Source organism: Aquarana catesbeiana, linkage group LG03, assembly GCF_042186555.1.
Source record: "Aquarana catesbeiana isolate 2022-GZ linkage group LG03, ASM4218655v1, whole genome shotgun sequence".
NCBI classification, from domain to species: Eukaryota; Metazoa; Chordata; class Amphibia; order Anura; family Ranidae; genus Aquarana; species Aquarana catesbeiana.
Window position 1 is genome coordinate 458,847 of NC_133326.1, and position 13,850 is coordinate 472,696.

At 41.8% G+C, this 13,850-nt stretch overlaps 1 protein-coding gene across 1 annotated transcript in view; it reads left to right on the forward strand.

The window, feature by feature from the left end:
- TET3 (tet methylcytosine dioxygenase 3) overlaps positions 1 to 13,128 on the forward strand; it is a gene marked incomplete in the record, with an annotated part of 240,201 nt that extends 227,073 nt beyond the window's left edge. Inside the window, 1 exon segment of the mRNA XM_073618219.1 lies at positions 8,893 to 13,128. Within this exon segment, the coding sequence (XP_073474320.1) occupies positions 8,893 to 10,505 (1,613 nt within the window).
- Positions 13,129 to 13,850: the final 722 nt, after the last annotated feature.

Sequence of the window (13,850 nt, forward strand, 5' to 3'; positions counted from 1 at the left end):
ATTCTACTAAGTTGGGAGGTAAAGGTCTCATTCATTGTCTAGCAATAATTTTCCTGGCCGAGAACAATGTTTCATGGAGGAACATCTTTGTGTATTTATCAATAGAATTGGGAAATATCCCGAGTAGGCTCTGTTTTGGGGAACCCATGGTGTGGTGTAGAAGGGCTACGATCTGTGCCCAAAGGCCTTGTATTTTGGGGCAGGCCCAAATTAGTTGGAGAAATGTGTCCACTTCTTGGTTGCACATCAAGCAAGAGGTAAACTGGCCACAAATGGCACTGAAAGTTGTGATCCAGCTTGTTGGACCTGTAAAAATCTGAAAAACGTGGTTCTGGAGCGTGTCGGAAGTGCGTCGAAGGTCTTAAGATTTCCATCTGACAGCAGGTGGTGTAAGTATTCCCTGAGTGCTCCAGACCTCTGCATTCTGTAGCTGGAGGAATTCAGAGAGGAGTTTGTTATGTCATAGTGGAGTATAATCATTATATTGTGGTATCCCTAGTTCGTTAGAAGCGAGGTCCCATATGCGCCTATAATTGGAGGTCGACCGATATATCAGCCGATATTTGGCTTTTTTTACTTAATCGGCATCGGCCGATTGTGCTGTTAAAAAAAGCCGATTATAACTTCAGCGGGACTTGCAAATGACTTCTGTAATAGAAGTCAATGCAAGTTGTCTGAAGTTTTCTTCTCTCCTCTCTGGGCAGCCAAGTCTGATAAGAAGACTTCTCAGTCGGTAACCGGTACTATAGAAGGGACGGACTGCACCTAAATGAGGAGGGTGCAGATCTGCTGGGAAGGAAGATGGCCAAAAAGTTAGAGGGGTTTTTAAACTAGGCGATGAGGGGGAGGGTCCAGAGACAGTGATAGCCAGCGCGGAAGATATTCCAGAGGGTAGTATTGGGGGCATTAGTGGTAGGTTAACCAAAGCACAAAAACACAAGGTGAGTATAGTAGCAAGTCCTAGTTGCAATCTTGAAACACCCAATACGAGGACAATATGCGACCGGTCTAAACTATGTGGCATGTTCACCAATGCCAGGAGCCTGGCGGACAAGATGGGTGAACTAGAGATACTGTTGTACAAGGAGGATTTGGATTTTGTGGGAATTTCAGAGACCTGGTTCAACAGCTCTCATGATTGGCTGGCAAACATTCAAGGGTATACCCTATACCGCAAGGATAGAGAGGTTAAAAAAGGGGGAGGGGTATGCCTATATATCAAGAATAATGTACAAGTGAATGTGAGAGATGACATCACTGAGGGAGCTAGGGAGGAGGTGGAATCTTTATGGGTAGAGCTCCAAAGGGATGAAGCTAAGGGGAAAATAATACTGGGAGTATGCTATAGGCCCCCTAACCTGAGGGAGGAAGTGGAGACGGATCTCCTATCACAAATTGGATTAGCAGCAAGGATGGGAAGTGTTATCATAATGGGGGATTTTAATTATATAGACATAGACTGGGCGGAGGGAACCGCGCATTCATTTAAGGCTCGCCAGTTCCTTAGTGTCTTGCAGGACAATTTTATGGGTCAGATGGTAGACGCACCAACTAGAAATAAAACATTACTAGATCTACTGATTACCAACAATACAGACCTGATCACAGATGTGGTAACACGGGGCAATTTAGGTAACAGCGATCACAGGTCAATTAGTTTCAGTATAAATCACACAAATAGGAGACATGAAGGGAACACAAAGACACTGAATTTCAAAAGAGCCAACTTCCCTAAACTACAAACCTTGCTAAAAGGCATAAATTGGGATAAAATATTAGGAACAAAGAATACGGAGGAGAGATGGTTTTGCTTTAAGAGCATATTAAATAAGGGAATTAGCCAATGTATCCCATTGGGTAATACATTTAAAAGAGCGAACAAACATCCTGGATGGCTTAACTCCAATGTAAAAATGCATATAAAAGCAAAGGAGAAGGCCTTCAAAAAATACAAGGTTGAGGGATCATCCTCAGCATTCAGACTTTATAAAGAATGCAATAAGAAATGTAAGGGTGCAATTAGGACAGCTAAGATAGAACATGAAAGACACATAGCGGAGGAGAGCAAAAAAAATCCCAAGAAATTCTTTAAGTATGTAAACAGTAAAAAAGGGAGGACAGACCATATTGGCCCCATAAAGAATGAGGAAGGACATCTGGTTACAAAGGATGGGGAGATGGCAAAGGTATTGAATTTATTCTTCTCCTCAGTCTTCACGAGTGAATCGGGGGGCTTCAGTAACCAAAACTGCAGTGTTTATCCTCAGGACACAACACAGGAAGCACCTACATGGTTAACAGAGGACAGAATTAAAATTAGCCTTGAGAAACTTAACATTAATAAATCACCGGGACCAGATGGCTTGCATCCGAGGGTACTTAGGGAACTCAGTCAGGTGATTGCCAGACCGTTGTTCCTAATTTTAACAGACAGTCTACTGACTGGAATGGTACCAGCTGATTGGAGAAAAGCCAATGTAGCACCAATATTTAAAAAGGGCCCAAAAAACATCCCTGGGAATTACAGACCAGTTAGCCTAACATCAATAGTATGTAAACTCTTGGAGGGGATGATAAGGGACTATATACAAGATTTTAGTAATAAGAATGATATCATTAGCAGTAATCAGCATGGATTCATGAAGAATCGTTCTTGCCAAACCAATCTATTAACCTTCTATGAGGAGGTGAGTTGCCATCTAGATAAAGGAAGGCCCTTAGACGTGGTGTATCTGGATTTTACAAAAGCATTTGACACAGTTCCCCATAAACGTTTACTGTACAAAATAAGGTGCGTTGGCATGGACCATAGGGTGAGTACATGGATTGAAAACTGGCTACAAGGGCGAGTTCAGAGGGTGGTGATAAATGGGGAGTACTCAGAATGGTCAGGGGTGGGTAGTGGGGTTCCCCAGGGTTCTGTGCTGGGACCAATCCTATTTAATTTGTTCATAAACGATCTGGAGGATGGGATAAACAGTTCAATCTCTGTATTTGCAGACGATACTAAGCTAAGCAGGGCAATAACTTCTCCGCAGGATGTGGAAATCTTGCAAGAAGATCTGAACAAATGAATGGGGGAGGGGCGACTACATGGCAAATGAGGTTCAATGTAGAAAAATGTAAAATAATGCATTTGGGTGGTAAAAATCTGAATGCAATCTATAGACTGGGGGGAGAACCTCTGGGGGGATCTAGGATGGAAAAGGACCTGGGGGTCCTAGTAGATGATAGGCTCAGCAATGACATGCAATGCCAAGCTGCTGCTAACAAAGCAAACAGAATATTGGCATTAAAAAGGGATCAACTCCAGAGATAAAACGATAATTCTCCCGCTCTACAAGACTCTGGTCCGGCCGCACCTGGAGTATGCTGTCCAGTTCTGGGCACCAGTCCTCAGGAAGGATGTACTGGAAATGGAGCGAGTACAAAGAAGGGCAACAAAGCTAATAAAGGGTCTGGAGGATATTAGTTATGAGGAAAGGTTGTGAGCTCTGAACTTATTCTCTCTGGAGAAGAGACGCTTGAGAGGGGATATGATTTCATTATATAAATACCGGACTGGTGACCCCACAATATATAAATACTGGACTGGTGACCCCACAATATATAAATACCGGACTGGTGACCCCACAATATATAAATACCGGACTGGTGACCCCACAATATATAAATACCGGACTGGTGACCCCACAATATATAAATACCGGACTGGTGACCCCACAATATACAAATACCGGACTGGTGACCCCACAATATATAAATACCGGACTGGTGACCCCACAATATACAAATACCGGACTGGTGACCCCACAATATACAAATACCGGACTGGTGACCCCACAATATACAAATACCGGACTGGTGACCCCACAATATACAAATACCGGACTGGTGACCCCACAATATATAAATACCGGACTGGTGACCCCACAATATACAAATACCGGACTGGTGACCCCACAATATATAAATACCGGACTGGTGACCCCACAATATATAAATACCGGACTGGTGACCCCACAATATACAAATACCGGACTGGTGACCCCACAATATATAAATACCGGACTGGTGACCCCACAATATATAAATACCGGACTGGTGACCCCACAATATATAAATACCGGACTGGTGACCCCACAATATATAAATACCGGACTGGTGACCCCACAATATATATATACCGAACTGGTGACCCCACAATATATAAATACCGGACTGGTGACCCCACAATATACAAATACCGGACTGGTGACCCCACAATATATAAATACCGGACTGGTGACCCCACAATAGGGATAAAACTTTTTCGCAGAAGAGAGTTTAACAAGACTCGTGGTCACTCATTATAATTAGAAGAAAAGAGGTTTAACCTTAAACTATGTAGAGGGTTCTTTACTGTAAGAGCGGCAAGGATGTGGAATTCCCTTCCACAGGCGGTGGTCTCAGCGGGGAGCATTGATAGCTTCAAGAAACTATTAGATAATCTCCTGAATGACCGCAATATACAGGGATATATAATGTAATATGACACATAATCACACAACATACAGAGATATATAATGTAATATGACATATAATCACACAACATACAGAGATATATAATGTAATATGACATATAATCACACAACATACAGAGATATATAATGTAATATGACATATAATCACACAACATACAGAGATATATAATGTAATATGACATATAATCACACAACATACAGAGATATATAATGTAATATGACATATAATCACACAACATACAGAGATATATAATGTAATATGACATATAATCACACAACATACAGAGATATATAATGTAATATGACATATAATCACACAACATACAGAGATATATAATGTAATATGACACATAATCACACAACATACAGAGATATATAATGTAATATGACACATAATCACACAACATACAGAGATATATAATGTAATATGACATATAATCACACAACATACAGAGATATATAATGTAATACTGACATATAATCACACAACATACAGAGATATATAATGTAATATGACATATAATCACACAACATACAGGATATATAATGTAATATGACATATAATCACACAACATACAGAGATATATAATGTAATATGACATATAATCACACAACATACAGAGATATATAATGTAATATGACATATAATCACACAACATACAGAGATATATAATGTAATACTGACATATAATCACACAACATACAGAGATATATAATGTAATACTGACATATAATCACACACATAGGTTGGACTTGATGGACTTGTGTCTTTTTTCAACCTCACCTACTATGTAACTATGTAAGATACATTTGTATCTCTTCAGATTCTTTTATCAATAGACTGAACTCTGTGTGTAGAATTTCTCAGTTTAACCATTTAAAGACTAAATCTTTTTTGACATTTGTTGCTTACAAGTAAAAATTCTGTATTTTCTGCTAGAAAATCACTTGGAACCCCCAAACATTATATATATTTTTTTTAGCAGAGACCCTAGGGAATAAAATAGCGGTTGTTGCAATATTTTATGTCACACGGTATTTGCGCAGCGGTCTTTCAAACACAATTTTTTAAAATAAAATACACTAATTAAAAAAAAAAAAAAATAAGCAGTAAAGTTAGCCCATTTTTTTTCATCCAAAAGTTTTGGTTACCTGTTTTTGTGTATTTAATATTTAAGATATAGTTATTTTTTTTTTGTAATCTAAATTCTACATACAAGTGAACTGATTGGAGGTTTGTTTTGTTTAATAAATGTTTAAATGTAAAAAATTTTCTGTATCACTTATTACTTAAGGTTGCTTCCACACTGGAGCGGGCAGGCGTTGACGGTAAAACTCTGTTAGTTTTAGCGGCGCTTTACCGTCATTTTAGCGGCGCTATTCGGCTGCTAGCGGGGCGCTTATAACCCAGCTAGCGGCCGAGGAAGGGGTTAAATGCGCCCATGAAGTGCTGCTGCTGAAACGCTTTGCAGGCGCTTCGGCAGCGGTGCGCATTAATTTCAATGGGCAGGAGTGGTGGAGGAGGGGTATACACCGCTCCAAAGACATCCTGCCAGCGCATCGCCTCAGTGTGAAAGGGGTCTAACTGTTAGATTTTATGAGATGAAGGGGGGAAAAAAAAGAAAAAAAAAAAAAATCGGCCTAATATATCGGCCCAAAAAAAATCGGCATCACATATCGGCCATCGGCCACCACAATTTCTAAATATCGGCATTGGCCAGAGAAAAACCCATATCGGTCGACCTCTACCTATAATGATACAATAGGGTCTTTCTGTCTCCCCCTAATTCTGCACCCCCGAAACCTACTGCTAGCGCACACATTGGATCCCGAGTGCGCCGCGCCCAGGCCGGGCACAATAGGGTACTAAATCTTTCACTATCGGTGTTGTCTATGTGGAATAATTGGGATAGCTGGGATGCGATGTAGTATAGGTCAGGTAAGGCCCCCCCAGGTCTGGTGGGTTCTTAAACGTTTGCCAAGCAAGTTTATGTCTGCCAGTCCCCCAGACAAAAGGCTTAAGGAGGTCGGAGTATGCCATAAGATTTATAGAATGTTTAGCAGCAGTATCATTTTTATTAGGTTTATACGGCCCCATACATCTAGAGGTAGACGGGTCCAGGTTTGTATTTTGGATTTAATAAGGGAGAAAAGAGGCTCAATGTTGAGAGAGATGTAATCAGCTGGGGATTTGGATATTTAATAGCGTTGACACGTTGTAGTGGTAGCCGGGCCCGGGACTCAGAAGGTGGGAAGCTATCGATGGGTAAGAAAATGCCCCAAACTGTTCAATCGTCTCAAGTGCGGTGTGAAGAGAGGCACCCGAGTCGGCCAGGTACAACAATGTATCATCCCCATACATACTGATTTTTTTCCATTAGGGAACCCAAACTCAGCCCTCGGATCTCTTGATTTGCTTGGATAGACATGGCCAGGGGTTCTGCAGCAATGTCTTCTCTAAATAGAAATGTTGTGCTAATTAAGAAAGTCCTCCTCCATCTATGACAAGATCTGTGCAGTTCCTATTCCGTTTTCAGCAGGACTTATTTGGGGCCCCTTGTCAATGGACTTCACACAAGTCTATGGGAATGCAAAACCCGCTTAAAGCAATGAAATGCAGATCAGAAGGAGATCCACTGCTGGTGAAATGTGCCCACCAGTGGTTTCTGAATGGCTAACTGACCCCATTGACGATAACTGACCCCATTGACGATAACTGACCTCACTGACGATAACTGACCTCACTGACGATAACTGACCCCATTGACGATAACTGACCCCATTGACGATAACTGACCCCATTGACGATAACTGACCCCATTGACAATAACTGACCCCATTGATGATAACTGACCCCATTGACGAGAACTGACCTCACTGACGATAACTGACCCCATTGACGATAACTGACACCATTGACGATAACTGACCCCATTGATGATAACTGACCTCACTGACGATAACTGACCCCATTGACGATAACTGACCCCATTGACGATAACTGACCCCATTGACGATAACTGATCCCATTGACGATAACTGACCCCATTGACGATAACTGACCCCATTGACGATAACTGACCCCATTGATGATAACTGACCCCACTGACGATAACTGACCCCATTGATGATAACTGACACCATTGACGATAACTGACCCCATTGACGATAACTGACCCCATTGATGATAACTGACCCCATTGACGAGAACTGACCTCACTGACGATAACTGACCCCATTGACGATAACTGACACCATTGACGATAACTGACCCCATTGATGATAACTGACCTCACTGACGATAACTGACCCCATTGACGATAACTGACCCCATTGATGATAACTGACCTCACTGACGATAACTGATCCCATTGACGATAACTGACCCCATTGATGATAACTGACCTCACTGACGATAACTGACCCCATTGACGATAACTGACCCCATTGACGATAACTGACCCCATTGACGATAACTGACCCCATTGACGATAACTGATCCCATTGACGATAACTGACCCCATTGACGATAACTGACCCCATTGATGATAACTGACCCCACTGACGATAACTGACCCCATTGATGATAACTGACACCATTGACGATAACTGACCCCATTGACGATAACTGACCCCATTGATGATAACTGACCCCATTGACGATAACTGACCCCATTGACGATAACTGATCCCATTGACGATAACTGACCCCATTGACGATAACTGACCCCATTGATGATAACTGACCCCACTGACGATAACTGACCCCATTGATGATAACTGACACCATTGACGATAACTGACCCCATTGACGATAACTGACCCCATTGATGATAACTGACCCCATTGACGAGAACTGACCTCACTGACGATAACTGACCCCATTGACGATAACTGACACCATTGACGATAACTGACCCCATTGATGATAACTGACCTCACTGACAATAACTGACCCCATTGACGATAACTGACCCCATTGATGATAACTGACCTCACTGACGATAACTGATCCCATTGACGATAACTGACCTCATTGATGATAACTGACCTCATTGATGATAACTGACCCCACTGACGATAACTGACCCCACTGACGATAACTGACCTCATTGATGATAACTGACCTCACTGACGATAACTGACCCCATTGATGATAACTGACACCACTGACACGAGCCCTAAACTTGTTGACGCCAACCATTTATAAGTCGGGTCAGAGAGAACCGGTGTGATTAATAACCAAGACTATGAAATGACCATTTTTAGTTGTAATAGGAATAAATATCATTCATTCTTTTATATTGATTTGGAGAGTTTGCCTTTAATTTTTACCATACTAATAGTCTTGTATTTATTGCTTCCTTAGGTATGACCCAGCAACCAGTCAAGCCTTGCATAAAAGTGGAGCCTTCCAATCCCTACAATAACTTCAAATATAATGCAAATGGAGTTGTTGAGAGCTACTCGGTGTTGGGCAGCTGCAGGCCTTCAGATCCCTACAGCATGAACAGTGTTTACTCCTACCATTCTTTCTATGCACAACCACCTACACTGCCTTCCTTGAATGGATATCATTCAAAATTTGCTCTTCCTTCTTTTGGATATTATGGCTTTCCCAATAATCCTGTGGTCTCTTCCCAGTATATGAATTATGGTGCCGGCGATGCAAAGTCTGGCGGGTGGATGAATAACAAAAAGTCTGAAATCCAATCAGGGTCAGAGGTTATAAGCCAAGCCTATGGAAATGAGCAAAACTATGGGAAATCTGGAGACAGCAGATCCACCAGCACCCCTCTCCGGACTACCCCCGCTCCCGTCGATACCACTCCATATTTTAACAAAGTCATTAAGAAGGAGCCTGTGAATGATTACTCCTACGATCCATTCCAGAGATCTCCAAGCATCCATTCTCAGAGTCCCATTTTAAATCTCTCCATGCCGAAAAATGATCCGGCCTTTCCATTTAAAGCAAATGGAGCTTTGCCTTCATCTGAAAGGACGAACTCAGAGGGTTCCCAAAGTATGTATATGACCAGTGAGAAAGCAAATTTAGTAAATGGTCTGGATAAGAGAGATTATTATGGTGCCCAAGCCAATGGTGTAGGATTCAAGAACTATCATGGACAAAGCAAACAGTGGGGAGCCTATGGGCTCGATGCTCAGATGGTTCAGCGTGACTCAAACACTCCAGTAAAGGTTTGGAGCTCCTGCAAGCTCAATGACGGTTCCACTAACCTGATGTCTTCTGGAAACGCTCAGGACAAGAACTGGAATAGTGGTCGAGCCATGAAGGAGACGACGGCTTTCCAGGAGAAGCTCTGGAATTCAGTTGCCGGTAATGATAGATGTAGCGTAACACCTAGTGGAATGCAGGACAAGTCATGGAATATGTTTTCTGCTCCGACCACTCCATCTACCCCTTTAAAATCAGACAGCTGGGATCCATACAGTCTAGATGACAATATGGAGGAGACTCCTGCCAAGAAAGAAGAGAATGAAGAGGAAGAGTGGTCAGACAGCGAGCACAACTTCCTGGATGAAAATATTGGAGGAGTTGCCGTAGCTCCAGCCCATGGCTCCATTCTGATAGAGTGTGCACGGAGAGAGCTTCATGCCACCACCCCCCTGAAGAAGCCCAACCGTTGTCACCCAACCCGCATTTCATTGGTATTCTACCAACACAAGAATTTAAACCAACCGAACCATGGCCTGGCACTCTGGGAAGCCAAAATGAAGCTACTGGCAGAGAGAGCGCGGTTAAGGCAAGAGGAAGCTGCCAGACTGGGCATCAAACAAGAAGTCAAAAGCTTTGGGAAGAAGAGAAAGTGGGGAGGTGCTGCCACTACAGAGACCCCACCGATCGATAAGAAGGACTTCATCCCAACTCGAGAAGCAGCTACTAGACTAACAAACTCTTATACCACTTCATCCATGTATGCCTATACCAAGGTGACGGGACCATACAATCTTTTTAAATGAGATTAGCTGCCATTGTGGCAATTGTACCTCAACTCATTGACGGCACTGTAATCTATGGTGCTATTCGTGGTGCTTTTATACTTGTGTACAGCGGAGAATCCTGTACACATCTCCCAGGACTTAACCTTCAGCAAGAGAACTTTAACTGTATAATTTTTTTTCCAATTAATCTTAAAAAGATTTATATCTACATTTTTTTTATAAAAAAACCTACTGTTGTACAACAGATGATAAGAAAACACATAAAAATCATGGCATACTTTTACCACACACACACAGAAATAGATTTTTAATTGCATTGAAACATATATTTATTGGATTTTTATAGAACAACAATGGTGCAGAAGCTGCGGCCCGAAATGTGGAAATATTTTTTTTAAGCTACTAGGAATGACAGACCACCATGACGATGCTGGCAGATTTGATTTGATTTTATTTCCTTTTTAGCAGATGGTAATCACTATACGGGCAAGACCACAGATGCAGCATCCCATGTGATGTCACTTCCTGTCGGTCCAACGATGGGCGAGACCACGGATGCAGCATCCCTTGTGATGTCACTTCCTGTCAGTTCAACGATAGGTGAGACCACGGATGCAGCATCCCTTGTGATGTCACCTCCTGTTGGTCCAATAGACGAGACTACGGATGCAGCATCCCTTGTGATGTCACTTCCTGTCAGTCCAACGATGGGCGAGACCACGGATGCAGCATCCCTTGTGATGTCACTTCCTGTCAGTTCAACGATAGGTGAGACCACGGATGCAGCATCCCTTGTGATGTCACCTCCTGTTGGTCCAATAGACGAGACTACGGATGCAGCATCCCTTGTGATGTCACTTCCTGTCAGTCCAACGATGGGCGAGACCACAGATGCAGCATCCCTTGTGATGTCACTTCCTGTCGGTCCAATGATGGATGAGCTTTGCACAGAATTCTGTCACCTACAAAGCAGTAATACAGATGTGTTGGGGGAAAACAATGCTACAGAAAGCAGCAGTCTTTCCATATTTTATCTATTTATTTATAACTTAATTAAACCGACTGAAAAGGACACGTTTGTCTTCTGAGTCGGATGAAAGGAATAAATTATTCTCGGCCTTTAGAGCTTTTAAAATGACCACATTGGAGATTGACTTTTTATTTTTGCTGCTTTTAATTTTCAGACCAAAATGAAATGATAATCAGACGAGTCACTTTATAGACACATCTGTGTTCCTGTCTTCTAGGTTCCCCGTCCGATGGATGAGATATCGATAAGCACAGCTTCTGATGCTGCAAAACTGCGTCTAAAGATGAAACTTTGCTTTTGGTTTTGGTTGGAATAGGAAACTCAACGGTCAGGAATTGTCTTCTGCTTCCTGCTGGGGAGATTTATCTTGACTTCCTGTCTGGTATTCACAACAGGAAGTGGGAGGAGATCTCACCAAAGTGAAGGTGTCCCCACTGGAAGATTCCACTTCCCTTCCTCTTCTGGTGACATTGGCTTCATCCTCAATGGCCACCCGGAGATAGAGAAGAGTGAATCTCCCCAGACTAGACATGTGCTCTTCCTTTCCTTCCAAATTAATATTCCGACAAATTCTTCGTTATTCGGAGATTCGGATATAGCGGAATACCCCAATCACAGTATAAAACAAAGTTTACTGAATGCTCCAAATAACCAAATAAAATTTGTTCGCATTTCCGAAATTCAAATAGAAATTTTACATTGAATTCCATTCGAATTCGAACTGTAAACATTCTTCTGAAATCAAAGTTATTAGAGCGCCATTTCCAAATAATGCTGTTGTTGTTACAATAAGTTAAAAGTGATTTAAACTAAAACTAATGGCAAAACTTTTTTTTATTGGTTTTGAATGGAGGGGAGAGGAATTAGAACCCCTGTCGGTTTTTATTGCCATCTGTGCCCCCCATTAAGGAGATGCCCCCCCTCCCCCCCATCTATCTTGTTTACCATCATCATTGATAGTGAAAGAAAATCCCATTAGAGGAGAAATCTTCCAATGGGGACACTAGTTCTGCCCCTCCCCCCAGGGATTCCCTTCATTTGTAGGGATTTCCTCTCACTTCCTGTTTGGGACAGGAAGTGAAATCTCTGCAATGGGACATAACTGGTTAAAAAAATGTGACAGGGGTTATAACCCCCCCCCCTTCTATCCATAATGAAAAAGTGTTGCCTGTAGTTCTACTTTACAGAGTCTTTGTGATCATTTCATGAAGATTCTTCTTTATTTTACTTTGCCGCATTTGAATTGAAAAAAAATGTAACATTTTCGATTGGACCGATTTGAAATTTATCGATTCGAACGTTTGGAATCGAAAAAAATGGTAAATTCAGAAGAAGACATAAAAGAATTTTTTTCCTCATGCACATGTCTAGCGGGGACAAAACCTGACAGGGTCACTAACCTTCCCTATTCTATCCAAAGCTAGAAAAGAAGAGGCTTTAGCTTTAGACGGACTTTGAATTGAGTAATGAGAAGGGCTGCTGTATCCAATGAAAACTGTGAATAGATAGGTCCATGCATTCTTTGTATTTTATTCATAGTATATATGGTGCTGGTAGACTGGGGCATTCTCTGTTTCATTAAAATCAGTGGTGCTGTCATGCAGACCAAAATCGCCTGGATTTTTTTTATTTCTCTTTTAGCTTGTTGTAAAGGTTTTATTTTTGTGGGGTGGGGGTGGGGTGGGGGGGTCATTCTTTAAATTTCTTATTAGTCTGGCTAATGATTGCAAATCGTGGTGCTACACTGTCAGTTACAGCAACAACTCTGTTGGGGGGGGGGGGGATGGGGGCGGGACTGGAAATGCAGGTGCTACAAATAATAATAAGTGATGAAATAAAAGTATTTTTATGAACATAGTTGGAAGATGACTATCTAGATTTTTAAGGAGGTAAATAGGCTTCTAGATTGGATAGAGTTGCCGGATGGTGCCAGGGAAGGAATCTCCGTGAACATTGCACCGGCGCCGTCGGCCGACCCGCGTCCGGGGCAGCTCTCAGAATGTAAATCCAGCGATGACGTGCTGATTAAGGACTATTTTTATGTTAGTTGAATTAGGAATATGCATGGGGGAGGCCCGTGTCTTCTATGATCCGTCAGTCTGTAAATAGCTTTCTTTTCTGTTTTGTAACATTATTTTAAAGCACTTTTTATCCTGCTGCAAACATTGAAATAGAAGATGGGAGATCTGTATATAGTAGCTGAATATTTAACTGCGTGTGTCCGTCCTACCAATTACTATATCTGCATTTATATATATATAAAGTCTATATATATATAATTTTCTATATTTTGTTTGTATCTTATAAGCTAAAAATCGATTTGCTGTTGTATA